This window comes from Rhamphochromis sp. 'chilingali' (genome assembly GCF_963969265.1).
Source record: "Rhamphochromis sp. 'chilingali' genome assembly, chromosome: 8".
Taxonomy (NCBI): Eukaryota; Metazoa; Chordata; class Actinopteri; order Cichliformes; family Cichlidae; genus Rhamphochromis; species Rhamphochromis sp. 'chilingali'.
The window spans coordinates 7,226,406-7,243,123 of record NC_137935.1 but is presented as its reverse complement, the minus strand read 5'-3'; the positions used below and the strand labels follow the sequence as shown (position 1 = coordinate 7,243,123).

General features: G+C 39.3%; 1 protein-coding gene across 3 annotated transcripts in view; it reads left to right on the top strand.

Annotated features, from left to right (window-relative positions):
- nectin1b (nectin cell adhesion molecule 1b) overlaps positions 1-16,718 on the top strand; it is a 156,634-nt gene that overhangs the window by 115,523 nt on the left and 24,393 nt on the right. For all 3 annotated transcript variants that reach the window (XM_080888860.1, XM_080888862.1, XM_080888861.1), the window contains exons 6-8: positions 4,013-4,160; positions 11,085-11,178; positions 16,604-16,705. In XM_080888860.1, coding sequence (XP_080744986.1) covers positions 4,013-4,160; positions 11,085-11,178; positions 16,604-16,705 — 344 coding nt within the window. The remainder of the gene's footprint in view (positions 1-4,012; positions 4,161-11,084; positions 11,179-16,603; positions 16,706-16,718) is intronic.

Here is a 16,718-nt window from a genome sequence, read left to right as displayed (position 1 = left end):
ATCATCAAATGCAAAGCTCTTATTTACTGCGTCCCCCCCAAATACCATGGCACCTCTGGCTGGTCTCACATCTAAACTCCACAGCAAACAGAACAACCTGCTGGGTAGAAGTTGCACTTATCCAATGATGCCTACTTAATAGATCATCAGGGAATTTTGACGCAAGCGCAATGCCACAAACTCTGTTGCAGCTGGAGAACTGAATGTATTCCTGTCACTGAGATCTATGTTTGAATACAGCGGTGCAGAAAAGAAATAGCACATACATCTGGTGCAGCTCAATGAGCGCTGGAGAGTAGGTGTGACAAGAATGAAGGTTACCACCACCTCAGAGGGAGCTGCAGCCTCGAAAAAGCCAAGGTCAAGTTTGTCAGCTTAAATGTGCTACAGCGGTGGAGTGACAGCACAGAGAGAACTGCTGCATGGATGAGTGCTTCACACTTATTGAAAATCAATAGCAATCTTTCAGTGGCAGCTACAAAACATATTTGAACAACGGACTTTACTAAAAAGAGTTGATTTCAGATGATCAGATTTTATGCAGGTTTTCGACTTGTTAAAATCAAAGGTCAGAGGGTTATTTGATCTTAGAGTTTATGGGTATTTATAAGGGTCTCTGTGTTTCTGGATACGGTGACTTATCAATGATAGGCAATATCTTTTATCTTGGAGTCAAATAAGTCAGCAAATATGATCTGTTAAGACCTTTGTAGAAGACACAAACCTATAAGACTTGTGTTTCTGTTTGTTCTCCATATGTTCTTCATCCAATCACAGATAAATAACAGAAGATGCTCTACTGATCTTTTTAGCCTGTTTTTGCTTGTTTTTTTGGTAGCATTACCTGCAGAAACTCATGTTAGAGACACATGTTTTCAGCTTTTTGTTTCTCTTCGACTAGAGCTGAAAAAAGATTCTGAATCAATACACTCAAGTGTCAATATTCATGCACTTTGAAGTCTTGCCTTCCAATATGTGCTTAATTGAGATATCTAAGAAGTTAGTTGAAATGTTATAATTAAAAGTAATAATTTAACTATTAATTTCTCTGAGATGCAGTAGCATTTTTTAAAGCAGGTACAATAACTCTTAGGTACACGACATCACTTCTTATATGAAGTACATATTCAAAACAAACTGAAGTGGTTGTTTTTATTCCAAGAAAAGAACCTTGCCTATTCTTAACGTTTCCTAATGCTGAAAGTAAAATTTGTACTTGTGTCAAAGCAGAGTGTAGAGACAGGGTGTATTATATAACAACTTTATTTGTTTTGATCCTTATTGTGCTTTGAGCTGGGAGGTTTTCTTTTTCAGTGTAATTTTTTTCCTTCATTGTTTGATGACAACACAGAAGGTGAACATAATGCCAGGGCTGGTGTTATAACTGAGAATGAGCTGAATTCAGTCCCTTGCTTGTTACTGGTTGGTGATCCAAAGCTTGTTTTACCCTTATCATTGGCTGCTGTGCACCCAACGCAAACATTGTAAATACTATATTTTTAATTCAATTTTATTGAAGGCGCTTTATATTGCAAGGTAGACCCTACAATAATACATACAGAGAAAAGCCTAATGATCATATGACCCCTGTGAGCAAGCATTTTGGCGACAGTGGGAAGGAAAAATTCCCTTTAAACAGGAAGAAACCTCCGGCAGAAGCAGGCCCAGGGAGGGGCGGGGCCATCTGCTGCGACCAGTTGGGGAGAGAGAAGGACAACAGGACAAAAGACATGCTGTGGAAGAGAGACAGAGATTAATAACATGTATGATTCATTGCAGAGAGGTCTGTTAACACATAGTGAGTGTCATATCTGATGATTGTTACCAGCAGTAATCCTTTAAAGTAGAACTCATGGACAGAAAATGCAAGTGTTAATTTTTTTCTCCAGCTATATGAGAAACAAACAAAGCACTCAGACTGCGCACCAGATGGCTCCCCCAACTTTATGTGTTAGGAGGTGACAGTGTAAGTCCTGTGTGTCTAGTGCCTAAGGCTCCACAACAGGGAAATTGCATTCTGATCCAGTCCACTCCTGTGTGTATTAGTGTTATACAACACACTATTGTGTCTGGCATTTGCATTAGGGCCATGAAATTCAGCCCACTGGCTTTCACTATGTAGTGCAATGAGACAACAGTAGGAATTCCGGCTTATCTATTCCCGTGCTGCAGCAAGATCACATTTACGCTTGGTCTTCAAAGCTACTCCACAGCCTTTTTATTGAAATACATCACAAGAAAGAAGTGTGTGTTCAGTACAAGAAAACCTATTTGCTTTCTTTTAGTGTGTAGATTTGACACAATGCGACTCTTATGTACCTGACGACAGAAAATTAGATCAGCCATAGCAACCGTGGCATGACAATCTGATGGACACGATATATAATCACCGACTTTGAGGCAGTGTGTGTTGGGTACAAGGTAGGGTAACGTGCTTGCTATTGTGTGGCTGTATGTGAAGTAGTCCTCTGTGTACCCATCATTATGGGCATTGAATCAAGCAAGCGGGGGCTGTTGAGAAGAGGGCTCCTGGGAGGCAGGCCTTGTCCTGTCACTACCAAAAAGGACAGACAGATAATAATAGAGACATCATGAGGGCAGGAGATAGGCTTTCCTTTTCAAAGTGGAAGATAGTGAGAATTTGCAGTGTCCCATCACAACAGGCTCACATCCACTGATTGGTCCCTGGCCTGTCTTAAAAAGGACGCCTTTAACTGCTCTTTCAAAGACAACAGATGCCAGTGCTGTGTGTCCTCAGAAGCAAAATATCATACATACAGTAGGATTCTGAAAAGAGATGGCTGTTCTATTTTAGTGTTACCTGACATCAGTTGGGAAGATTTGCACATTGTAATAATTTACCTTTTTGACTGCGTGTATGACAGCAGATGTATTACACTTTTGATATATTCAGACCTCACACAGAATGACTCATTGTTTATCAGATGTCAAAGCATAAAAAAACAACAGGCTCTCATGCAAAGAAGGTGCAAGAATGTCTCGTTTCCTTTAATATATTTAGTTGAAAGAATTGTATGTTAACATCAAAGGATATATGCTTTTCAATATTTTCTGTAAATGTTCCCTCTGGTGCTGGTAAAAGTTTACATTTGACTGACATAAAAAAATAAAAAATAAAAAAATAAAATAATAATTATATATATATATATATATATATATATATATATATATATATATATATATATATATATATATATATATATATATATATATATATATATATATATAATTTTGTTTTATTATTTTCAAATCTGCAATGTTTACTGGATTAGACCTCCATGTTGTCTTCATAACTCCGTTGAACCGACTTTTGTAGACGTATCTCTCTCATCTTTTGCTCTCAACTGAATTAAATGAATTGTTTTGCTTCTGAAACCACGCACATTTTTTCTCTGCTACGCTGGAAATATATTTTGCATTTTGTTGGCCCCTGCTGGCAATGACTTTAAAGTATAATAGCATTGTTGTGCTCTTAAGAGTGCCTTTGGGTTCACTGTCAAATCCAATCCAATTTAGGCTTCTTTTGAACAGATGATGGAGCACACATTAGGAATGCAACAGCAGCTGCTGAATGACCACAACAGTGTGGCATTCATGAAGTGCCAGGACAGGCAGGACAATGGTCTCATCCTGAAATAATTCTCTGAAAATATTGTTTGGATGTGTTTTATGAGAGAAAAACCTCAAGTCTGACATATGTTGTGTCAAATGGTTTGTAAAGGTTTTCTTTGGACAATAGCCTGTTGTTTTGTTTTTGTTTCTCTTGAGTGCATTGCTGCTTTGCTTTTGAATTATTTTAACCTTTTGTCCAAGATTTCTATTAATAACAGCATAAAGTTGGACTCCCTCTGTGATAACATAGAAGTCTATTTGTCATTGGTATTGTTTTGGAGGCTGTAGTTGATTTTTCTTTTTTTAAAGTTCATCCAGGCAGTGTCAATTACTCAAAGAGCACATACTCTGACACTGTTATTTCTCCTCTTGTCTGCAGAGAAGCCAATGGCGCAGGGTCCCCCAGGTGGTGTTATCGGGATCCTTGGAGGTGTTGTTGCCATTGGACTCATCATTGGCGTGGCTGTTACTGTTGTCATGGTCCATCGGCGGCAGCAGAAGACCCGCACTGAGACAGATAATGACCTGTGAGTATCAAGCCTCTCCCAGAGAATATTGCAGGGGGATGGACAGGTGGTAAGATTAGGTGTGCACTCTTTGTCACTCCACGAGAGAAAAAACACTTCGAAAAGGACGAAACTCTTTTTTAGGGGAGTAAATGTGTTTGGAGACGGAGGAACATGCTGCAGACATGTCACTGTCTCATTCTCATTTACTCTGGGAGCCAGCAGTCTCCTTTCATAAAGGTCACGGTATGAAAATGAATTTAATTGCACTAAAAAAAAGAGAATGTCTATCTTCATTTACCAAAGCAGATAGAATCAATGATTTTTATTAAAGCAGCTATTAAGTGGTTGCTTGATTGTAATGTGGGCTGCAATGAGCCCATTTCCCATTAAAACACTATTGTTTTATGTATGTACTGCAGAGTCTTCTCAGGAAACATTTGCTTCTGTTGGATGGTCACAATATTGTCGAGAAGTTAAAGGAGATTACTTTGAGATTTTAAAGTATGCAGGAGGTCCAGAGGTCGGGTCAGCCGATTGTAGAATTATGCAAATTCATTTTAATTTAAACAGTAATTAGAGTATGAACGACTTCTTTTCCATCGCTGCTTTTGCAAATAGATATACCTCAAATCAAGCACAATTTAGCAAGGCCTGTGATGCAGATCTAATGGTGAGGTATCCTACAAATGTAAACTTTGTAATGTATTCTTAAATAGATGGTGTAAGACTTCTTCTTGCATCCATTAAGACATTCAAACTGCTGAAGACACATTAAGGGGCCTTGTAACTCTGATGTTATTTACTCTGCAACACCTCCTCCGGCCAACCAGGTAATTTTGTTCTGTCTGCAAACCAGCGCCTATGACAATTTGCAGCGTTGCCAGCTGCTGCCCATACACAAAGGAGAAAACAGAAGTAGCAGAGGGTGCAGCTGAGAGAACAATAAGCAACAGAGCTGTGAAAATCTAAAATAGCTTTTCGCGTTATTTCGAGATACTAAAAGTCTCTGCCATCTGGTTTGGAGCAATTGTCAGAAATCTGTTTTCAATGAAGAAGGAAACACGCATTCAAGTTACGTCCTGCTAATTCCCTTCATCTAAAACACCTGGCCAGGACAGATAGCTCAGTGGTTGCCAAGGGTTTTCATGATGCTCTTGGCTATTCTGAATATACAAGATTCAAACCACATTCCCATGGGAATGATGCTGCTGTGAGCATGAGCTGGCTATCTCTCTCCCTGGGATTATTACCAAAACAACTGAGGTTGGGGGGGTGTGCAGAATCTGGCTCAGGGTGCACATGAGCCTTTAATCAATTCAGATGATGAGATTACAATGCTTATTTTAGAGGTCCCCCTCCAGAATCTTCTAGCTTATTTGATTATTCAAAGCGGTGATGCTAACATCAGACGAGGCGTTCTGCCAGGTTTTTGGTCTCCGCCGGCTGCACGTTGTGGTGCTCTGTGGTGGCAGCAGGTCCACCAAGTCTGAGGCCACGCAGACGCAGAAACCACACTGTTTTTAGCTCTCTGCATTGTCTTTCAAGATAAATGAAGCACACAAACTCTTACCGCTCCCATTGCTTTCTGTCTCTTTCTCCCGCCTTGCTAATCTATCTTTCTTTCTCACTCTGATGCCAAAGTAACTGCTCTCTGTTTCCCACTCCACTCCCTCAGCATTGCTGTTGCTGCTGTTGCTGATAGTTGTGTGACACAGGGTCCTGAGAAGCCAGAGTCCCCCACAAGGAAAGTAGAGGCTCCTGACCCCAGTCTATCCCCTGCTGATCCCTGTACTCCTGGATCCTCTATTCTGTTGCCTGCATGTAATGGTGGCCTGCAAGTGACATACTTGAGCACACCATTGTGAGTGCTGAAAGCAGCAAATGATCAATAATCATTCACTAACGAGTCACACTGCACTTGATGCCTAAAATCTGAGCAATTTCTCTGCTTGCTTTGACAGCATACAGCAAATAAATACTTTGGAGTGAAATTTAGGCTTTACATGTCAATCTGATGAATGGCAAAAATAAACTCTTACATCAAATAACGACAATGATGTTTGGAAAAAAGAAAGAATGAAAATAAAGCTTGATGAAAACAGTTCCACGACCAATTAAACCTTATCAGAATTCTTTAGATGGAAAATCCAGCTCCACTTAGAGTTTATCCGATTCAGGGAGCTTGGACAGAACAGAATTACAAGGCGAGATGAGAGTTAACATACATATCAAATTGTTAATCAAACAGAAATCCGCAAGCTTATACAGGCTTTGTTTTACATAAGCTGATGCTGAGTGATAATGTCTTTGACAGACCACACTGTCCAACCTCTCTCCTCCACCTCTTGCTCTTTTCCCTCCTTTTGTTTGCATGACTCTCATCAAATATGCATGACAACAGTTGTGCCAGTGCTGTAAATGTTGTTGTTTCCCACTAGTTTGGCATGTAATGCTTAATGTAGTGAAATGTGATTCAAAGCTTTAATTGTTCATATGAATTTTTGTCATTTTTCTGTGGCTTGTCATCAAATATGTTCAGTGTCTTACTCAGAAACTGTTTACTTGTTCTCGTTTAACCGTCTATGTGGATGCAGAAAAGTTGCAAAAGAATGTGTGGGGCATATTTCAATGTAGGGGGATATTCATAGTTGTATATGAGTGTCTAATGTCAGAGTAAAGGGGAAGCATTTAGCCAGACTGTTTAATTCTGCATGTTGATGAGCTGTTAATCAAGCCTGGGCATTTGATAACATGCCTGACTGCACCGCCTGTCACGCCTCTGTTTGCCCTAACAAAGCAGCACATGATGTGACTCAAAATTGGTCAATCCTAATAAATCACTGGCCCTTTAGAGGCTGCACTGGCACAATAGTCAACTGATTATCAAAATAGATGGGCATTGTCAAAGGCGATGTTCTCAGAATAATATGTTCATCGTCTTTTGCCCGGGTGTGATGTATGACCTCCAAAATGCAGAAGAGCACTGCCAATTGTGGCCAACCCCCCCCCCCCCCCCCCAATCTTTTGAGTGTTCCTGACATACAGCTGGTGTTGACACAGTTGTAAATACTTGCTTGCATAAATCACTTTGTTGCCAATTTTCCAGTCATATTTACAAAAGTATCTGAAAAGTATTGCATGCAGAATGTAAAACGGATGTTTAACCATGAGCCGAGAGCCCATGTCACGACACAACCATGATTAATTTGAACTGAGCACAGGTTTCAAACTTGTTCTGAGACTGAAATGTAGCATAACTGGAGGACATTTGGACAAACAAGGAGTACACAGTACTACTAAGTCAATGAAGTTAGATTTCATTTTGAGATGTAACGTTAGCAGAAGTGATTTGTGGAGACGTGATTTGTTTTTGTGTACCCTTTGGTCTATAAACTGGTCACCAGTGCTTTTCACTTTTGCTGTGTGGAGACCTTTTAAATGTGATAAATGGTAATTTCTTAATGGACACCTTCTTGCTTTAAGCTGTAACCAAAGTAGAACTGTCTTGTCTTTCTGAGTCGCTCAACATGGACTGTGTTGTACTCGGTGTGATTTCAAATTATTTGCTATTGTTATTTATGCATAAAATGGTGCTTGGTTTCTCTGCACAGAAAGTTATACATGCAGTACAAATGTTTATAACAATCACCTTATATCTATGTTTTTGCATAGTAGTGTATGTACACTAGTAGCATTGCCTGAGGTGTTGAAAAAGGTTTGGAAAGTGACTGTTTGTGTACAACTGTAAAGTTAAGTGTTCTAAAGAGCAAAATTTTCCCCCAGCAACAGAAGTAGTTTTTGATAAACTTGTCAAAGAACAAAAACACCATTTTGCTTCATTCTTGTTTTTTCCTTTCTTCTCTTGTGAGAGGAGAAAAAAAAGCTGAGCTTTGCAGAGTAATTGTTGTCCGCCTTTTGAAAAGATCGGAGCTAGACAAAGCATGAAAGTAATTGCCTCCTAAAGATCAAATCACATTTATCCCGTCTTGCAATTAAAAGTATCATTAGCATTTAAATTGCCAAATAAGATTGTGATCAACAGAAATCAATGAGAGCACCGAGGATCGGCTCAAACACTCCACGTTTTTTCCACGAGCAGGGCTGCAGGCATACGGTGGCTCTCTAATCCAAACGCTTGTGGGAATGCGACACTTCACTTTCTCTCACATGAAGTGGACGGAAAGAGGGTTTTCTGTCACCTTCGAGAACATCTTAATTCTGAGTGTGAGCTTGAAGACTTCCTCAATGGTGCGAAAATTTCAGATAGGAAAGTCACTTTTTTGTGAGTGCATTGTAAAAGTCATTTTCTTTGCTGTAAATCTTCCCTCACAGACTACTCTTCTCAGTTTAAGGATTAGTTATGTTTTCTCCTTGCTATCCCCTTTAAATCTCCCCCTAAGCTGCCCTGAGCTTTTTGTAGCCAACAGAGCGAGGAGGAGCAAGGTCTTCAAGGTGGATGTCTGAGTAGGAAACACTGCAAACTTGAATGTAGCTTATGGTTCCCTGCCCAGTGCTTTCTGCTCCCCACGGGCTTGTGTTGCTTGTCAGCTTTCATTAGTGTCTGCGTTTTCACAGATCCAACGCCCCCATGCTGCCTGCATCACATTCAGCACTAAGGAAGTACGAGATGCACATGTGGTGGTCAAGCTGTGCGGGACTGCAATGTAGCTTATTAATGACTGATTGAGATTGCATCATCTGCATTCCTGAAGAGCGCACAGATCTGTAGCAGTGAATATTTCGCTCATTTTTACATGTTGACGTACAAATATTAGCAGAAAACATCTCCAATATTCAGTCTTTTTCAGGGGGTTGATATATTATGCATTACACCTTTACAAATTCCAAAATTGCAGTTTGAACAAAAAGCTTCTCCTTCCAGGAATTTTAAACCGAGAGCATGTGCACATATTAAAACATATTTTTTAGTTTAAAACTAACCCAACTTACTTGCCGTGAGAATAATAATGGATTTTCTGTGTGAATAAATGTGAGCTTGATATCAATATTTCAGGTATGTTCATTCTGCTTCTACTTCCCAATAATGTGGTTTAGATGGCCACGCATAACAGCTGGCTAATTTAAAATCTGTCTGATCCTCTGACCACTTCTTTTGGCACAGATTTTGGTCAGATTTAATAAACTCACTCCGCATAAGGGGCCCCAGCACACTACCTATTTGAACAAGCTCCTTTGCAATAAAATGCAATCATTGGAGGTCCTATGGGATCAAACGTAAGTTCAAACGAATTCAGCAAATCATACATAAAATAAAAAAAAATCAGATTTCATCCTACTTGAATAAACCTGTTGAATCCCGATGGTGCATAACTGATTTATCTCAAACTACAGTAAAATCAAAATCCAGTCAGGCATAATGTTGTAATGCTGCATGTCCTTTTATAAAATTCCAGTTAGGTCATTGCATGATGTTCATTAGTGTTATGTTTCAGCAAACTGAAAAAAGACCGTTATCTGTTGTCTCACATACACGAGACAGACAGAAGCAAAAAATGACACTTAGTATCACACATTTCATGGATACAAATGATCTTGTCTTGTCTTAAGTTCTCACCTGTATCAGAATCCAGTCAGTCATAAGCAGTGAATTATAATACTTTATAATGAGCACACTGCTGTACCTGTGAAAACCGCATTCCCACAAGACTCATAATTATCTGTCTCAGGAAAAAATGGATGTTTCTCCTCTCAAAGCTCTGCAGCGGAAGGCGTTATTGTTGAAGAGCTAGTGTGCTGCACGCTGCTTCTCTGTACATTTGCTGTGCCTCTGTGCTGCAGGCAGGCTGAGGAGGGTGCCACATGAATCTGGCAGTGGTACGGCAGCCCTGTCTGGAGACAAGGTGATACGGACTGGAAATAATGAGTGTGAAAGAAAGAGTTAAGAGGTGCACTCATGCACAAATTTTCTGCACATTAAAACGGCAGCATGGCCTTGCGGAAAGGTCATGTTATTCAATAAGGACGTGAACCAGTGCGAATGGGAGGCGGGAGGAGCTGGAGATAATGCATGTAGGTACACAGCTCAGTGTCTGTGCTCCACTTCATTATCTTTGATCACTCCTGATATCATGTCAGAATACGACAGATGACATCTGACTGCCAGCGTGTTTGAGGCAAGGGGTTTTCTTTATAACGATTCCGTAGCAACAACCCTTCTGTTTCCTTGTCTGAAATAATTATACAGATACACATCAAACTATTTCAACAGAATGCTTTCAGTTACCGCTGTCTTTCCTGATCACATTTTATTTCAGTAATTTTCTATAATAACTCAGAATGACTCTGTACAGAGTGGCTTTTACCTCCATCGAAATTTGATTGTTGGTGATTTACAGAAAACGGTTGCTTACTCCATTGTTAATAGCGGCGTATAAACTAGCACAGGTGTTCAGTTTTTGAGGCTTTGTTTTTACCCAGGTGTGCCAACAGAGGGGTGGGGTGAGTGCCTTGGGATTAGAGGATGTTAGTACCAGGGATCCTGAAAAAGGTGGAGAGCTGAAGCCGCCTGCCGAGCTCTCCGTGTCACAGCTCAGGACTATATGTCAAACAAACAGTCGCTGCACAGTAGGCAGGGTGTTTGTCCGCGTGGCACTCTGGATGAGGCTCAAACCACCCTTGACTCACACATGCCCTTCTCCCTGCCCCCTATACCCCCTCCATTCCTATCTCCTCACTTCAGTCCAATTACAGCCTACTCTCATTAGCACAGTGTCTCTCCAGCGAGAGCCTTTGAAAGGGCAGGGATGGCTGCTGCTGCAACAAAGCCACCAACACGAGATCTATCAAAATCCAAGGAAAGAGTGAAAAAGGCAAGTGCAGGCAGGACTTCTCATTATAGAGTGGTGTAGAAGGTGAGGGACGTAAAGAGTGGTGATCCCTTACTGTGCTGAGTGTCATGTTATCTTTTTACTCTCTTAACAGGACTGACCTCCCACCTGCGCACAAACCAGCCCCTCCTCCACCCAAAAAGAAGAACAGTGACATGAAGGGACACTTGACATCTGATGACATCCAGGTAAGCTCCTCCCCCTACTTCTTTTCCTTGCTTATTCTCCTGATCCAACACAAGGTATGACAACTTTGGCAGTATCTGTCTCTTTCATATGAAATCCAAGCCCAAATATATTTTTAACAAAAGAGTGATGTGATGTTTTTTACCTCCATATATCTTTAAGAGCAGCGAACCAGCTTAGGTCTCTTTTTGTTTTTGGAAAGTTATTTTCATTTATTGGATTTTCAGGTGAATTTTTAAATCGCAAAAATGTCAGTTTAGTGCCGTGAGCCTTTTGTGTGTGTGTGTGTGTGTGTGTAGGTGTGTGTGTGTGTGTGTGTTCCTCGTCTTACACAGCTGTCCAAAGCAACTGTCACAAAGACGGTGAATAAAGTTAGCTGAATATAGAAATGTCACATTCTCCAAGTGAAGCCAATGACATGTAACATAATTATCCATGTGTGTAATTAATTTCCCTCTTAATAAATAAAGTAATTGTCAGTGGGCAATTTTTGACATATAAATAAACGACCATATCCCTGCTTGCACTGCAGCAGAGATATGAAAAAGAACTTTGTTGCTTATAAAAGTATTGTCAGAGATTTTTATCTGTACTTTGAATATGCTGTGCAGAGAGTCTTTGACATTGTCCATTTTATTATTTAATCACTGCACACAGTACAAGTGCAGTATGTTAAATGAAGCTGTTTATAGCTTAGTAAATGAGTGCTGAAGATTTCAAAGTGTGACTCGAGTTTGATAAACAGCTTAATTTCTCACAGACTTTTAACCTCAAGACATGTTTTCATCATTTTAACAAGCAGTGTTTTTTATGTTAATCAGTGACAAACTTACTTGTCACTGATGGGAATCTAGTGATTCTCATCAGTGATAATTTGTTCATCCCAACTTTGAAGACTGCTGCTGAATCCATGGAAGTTGTACTGTCTGAATGTACGATAACAAACATGCAGAGCCTGGAGTGGTTGCACGGGAACCGCTTTTTACAGTGCTCCCTCCCGCTGAAGTTACTTCCTGGCAACATTAAAGAAATTTGCAATTTTCTCAAGTCCCCAAATTTTACTGTCTCTAATTCTAAGCAGATTTGAGTATACTCCATTCAGACCTCATTTATATTGTCAGTACTGGAATGTGCTGTCATCTGGAAAAGATTAAAATAATAATTGATGGTGAAATAGTGCCAATAGCATCTTTAAAAGCAAGAAAAAAATCACAGCAGTCAATCACTGGTTGTGTTAATGGCAAAAAAATTGAATACAAGTCACATGCTCTTATATTAATATATCGGGTGTATTATATGCAGCCAGTATAAAGTAAGATGGCCACTCATGTGCTCTTCCACGTTATGAAAGTGCAGTTAAACCTCAAACTTCCTTTGGTGAAAAAGTATTCTGAACATGCCCTTGGAATTTGAAACCTCGTTTTCCATGGTCACACTGATTCTGCATAGCCTCCCTATTCATGTTTGGCTCCCGGTCTGTGTGGCCACTAGAACATTTTTTTCTAATTTCTTGTCGAGCTTCCATGAGAACACAATCCTTATATTGCATTAGGCTGTTTAAATAGCACAGAACCAGTACTATGTAATTGTATTCCTGGATGTTCTGCCTCAACCAGCCCGATAGCTTTCCAATCTGCTTATTGCAAACGTTACTGTAGCACAAGCTGTAGTTTAGGAAAACAAAAGTTACTCTCATAAGATTGAATGTGCAGCACTATTTACATGTGAAGTGTCATCAGGAGTGTGCAGAGGTTGCAGTGACTTTTACTGTTGTCAAGGACTACAGTATGTGAGAAACTGAGGAGCTAAAGAAGTAAAAAAAAATGGCGCTATTAGGCTCTGAATAATTAAAGATTCACGTAACTGTCAAGTTGGTCACCACCTATCAGCACCGCTGAGAATTTAAATCAAACTTTGATACTTGTCATAAGCCCAAGGTCAAACTGCTAGGCATCTGGGCAGAGAAAGTCATGGAGAGAGGGGAAATAATGCGCTCTTCTTCCTGCACAACTACTGCAGAAGATTACTTGAGCAAGGCATCGTAACCCTGACTGGTGATTAGTATAAAAATGAGGCTTTAATGGTCACATTACAGGATTTAATGTGTTTGGTTTTATGGCTGCCATTGCTTTAAAAGAAGGTGCACGTTCAGCAAACTTACATCTGGATAGATAAAAGTAACAAAAAAAACCCCCAAAACAAAACAAGAAAACATCACGGCAGGTTTATTACACAGTGAGTAGAGAATGCATAGATAAGCAATCCTTCCCCCCCACCCCAACTCCCCAATAAAAAGTTAAAATGCCCAAGCAGATCCTGGTGTATAGATAGCTTCTTTATAAACATGCTTTTATGAACTACATTTTTTAAAATGTCCATAAATACAAACAAGTTGTTAAGAAATAATCTTATCTACAACTTTTAATCATATCGTATACCAGAAAAAAAAGTCTCTTGGTGGTGCCTTCATCAGTTCAGCTGGACAAGTTCGTGCCCCAAAGCCTGTCAATCATCATGATTAGCTGTTTCTTTAAATTATACTGATCAGCATCTGCAGAGCCACCAGGCAATTTGTAATGACATAGTTCTAATTATTGTTCGCTGCTATTTTTTGCTCCGGGTTTAGCTTTTCAAGGGTTTCCTTTTGAGAATGAACTCGATGAAAAGCTACGAAATGGATTATTTGAACGAGAAATGAGATCAGGGATAATTTTTCACCTTCAAATGTAGTGAAAAGATTTTGTGGGTTATGCAGCATATCTGAATGTTACAACTGGTCTTAAACAGCTTGGTATTCGGGCAGAGGTTGCTTGGTCACTTCATTGGGCGACAGAGCCAAAGTATCAGTGTGTGCTTCCTATAATTAAATGTTGTGTATTGCTGTGAATTAGACTTTGACAGCCAAACTCACTATCAGGGAGTTCAGCGTCTTTATAGCTTGAACAAACGTTCCCCCCCCAAGTAATTGCATATGAAGTCTGGCACTCAGCTCACTGTTTGACCACTCAACCATTAAATGCTTCACCTTTTGATGTAACGTGAGTAGAAAAGTTCACATCACCCAGATACATATTGTCATTCAAAAGCTTTTTGAAAAGTGGATGAAAAAAGTGGATGAAAAAAACAGATTAAACAGAATTTGCAGGTATGAAGAGGGAAAACCATTGTTCAGCAACCATTATGAGTCTCACATTTTCATTGATGACCTCATTGTTCCGAGTGACTTTAATTTCTTTCATTAACTCTTATTTCTTTTCATTGCAAAATGTGCAGGTCTGACAAACGTTCTATGAAGGTTTCGCCTTCATTTGTCATTAAAATATTAATTAATTCCTTTATGCCAGTAAGCTTCTCTATAGACTGTTTTGAGTACCCCACCTAAGAAACACTTTCAAGGTACTTTGATGTCAGAAGCATCAAATTTTGCTTTTGTGATTATGACAGGTTTTGACAGATCAATTAGAAGTACTCTGTGGGAAAAGTCTAAGACAGACAACCTGGTGAAAAGGAAAACTATAGGAGTGGCCCCCTTTCCTCACACAAACCCACCCTTCAAAACACTGTGCCTATTATGCCACAGAAAACTTGTGAAACAGCCAAATCTTGATTTTTAAAGTGAGAATCTTAACCCTCACCCCTTGTAGATTTACAGTCATCATCATACAGTCATTACCCAATCTGAATATTTATCAGCGCCTAAGCGAATTATGTACGGAAATTATAGTGCAACTCAAGTTGTTTTGGAATTTACATATACATTGAGAGAAACCTGCAATTAATATGAACCTCAAGAAGCTTCTTCACTGACAAGATTTCCATATAACTAAGTCTTTCAGGCATCACATGAAGATACAGAACCAACCGAGACAGTATAGCTCTTCAGAAGAAATAGGTCAAGTTTTCTAGGATGATTATACAACCTACCTGTTAACCTACCTTGCCAAGTGTGCATGTGGAAGACCACTGGATGTGTTTAATGTCTCATTCTCACTACCCTTTTTAATTAAACAAAACCATAAATAATGTGACACCACCTGTTGTTTATTAAGACTTTTATGTTGCATGTAATAGGTTCTAGATTACAATTGAGTTGGCCTGAATTGACTTGACATTATTGGTTTTCGATCTTTTCCTCTGGTTCACATTGAGTTCATTGATGTTTTCCCCCTGAGCAACCATGATTTACTCTGTACGGTCATGCTAGTGCCCTTTTCTGATTTCTGAGGCAAAATGTTGTTGAATTTCCAGCACTGAAAGGAACTGTTGTCCAGCGACAAAGCCACCTGCTTTGGTGTGATCAGCTGGTCATAGACGTGCTAGACAGATTTCTTAGAGTGATTTGACAAGCTGAAGCTACAGTGTAAAATCATGCAAACCAACATACTGATCGGATCGTTGTCTGTCTACAGAAAGATTTTGGTGTTAACCAAAAAGATATTCATCTACAATCTCAATGTAACTGTAATTCCCCAGAAATTATGATGGATTACAATGTAATTTATTTTATAATATAGTACCATACTCCATTAAAGGTAATTAGTCACCCTTGAGAAACTGACATATGTTGAATGGTCACCACAGAACATCATGCTCTGCAAGTCCACTGATTAAGGATGTAGGTTAATTTTGAATTTAATTCACAAGGTTTCTGAATCTAGCTAAACCCCCTCTTTATTTATGCAACACTTTGAAACATGTTTTTGTCTTTTTGAACCATATTGCTCTTTTATTTGCATAAATAAAATAACATCTGACTTAATAGAGACTTAAAGAGCTTGCACCCAAAGCAAAAAATAAATAAAGAAAACATGTGAAATGAAAATTTAGCATTTGTACCTAAACCATAATCCTTCAAACACAGTGAAAATGTTTACGTTCTACCTTTTAAAATATCTATACAAAGGGATTTAAAAAAACATTTAAGAATCAAAATAGATCACCACTATAACTTAAAAATAAAACACAGTTTAAACCTTTTTCAAAGCAAAAGTAGAAAATGTAAAAGCAGAATTTGTGTTATGTTGTGCTGGACTACATACATTTTCCTAGATGTACCTAATGAAATGTATATTTATGTGATCTGGAAGTGATTCATTTGACAAAATTACTTTGATGCACATAATAACTTTAGGTTCAACTGAGCTGCTGAAGTTCAAACTGCTGTCAAGCTGTATTCTCTGTCGGATGCGAGATTAACGTTGCCGATTTCTGTTCATTACCACAGACACACAAAAAAAATGTGAGCAACAACTGTCAACATAATGTTTTGCTGCTGATGTGTTTTAATTAATGCGGATGCAATAAGAGGTAGCAGTTCACACTCATAGACTAATTGCAAAGTTAACCTTGGTGAGGACTAGAGCTGGCTGATCTATCCCGGTTTCGAGCTCATTATAAGTCACGCTGAGCTCTTGGTGTTTCCCGTAGGTGGTTCATCTCGACAAGGAGGAAGAAATGCAGAAGCTTCCTCTTCAGCCTCCTTATTACGACATGGCACCCTCTGAGTCGACCCCCTTCACCGATAAGCCGGTGAGTACTGATG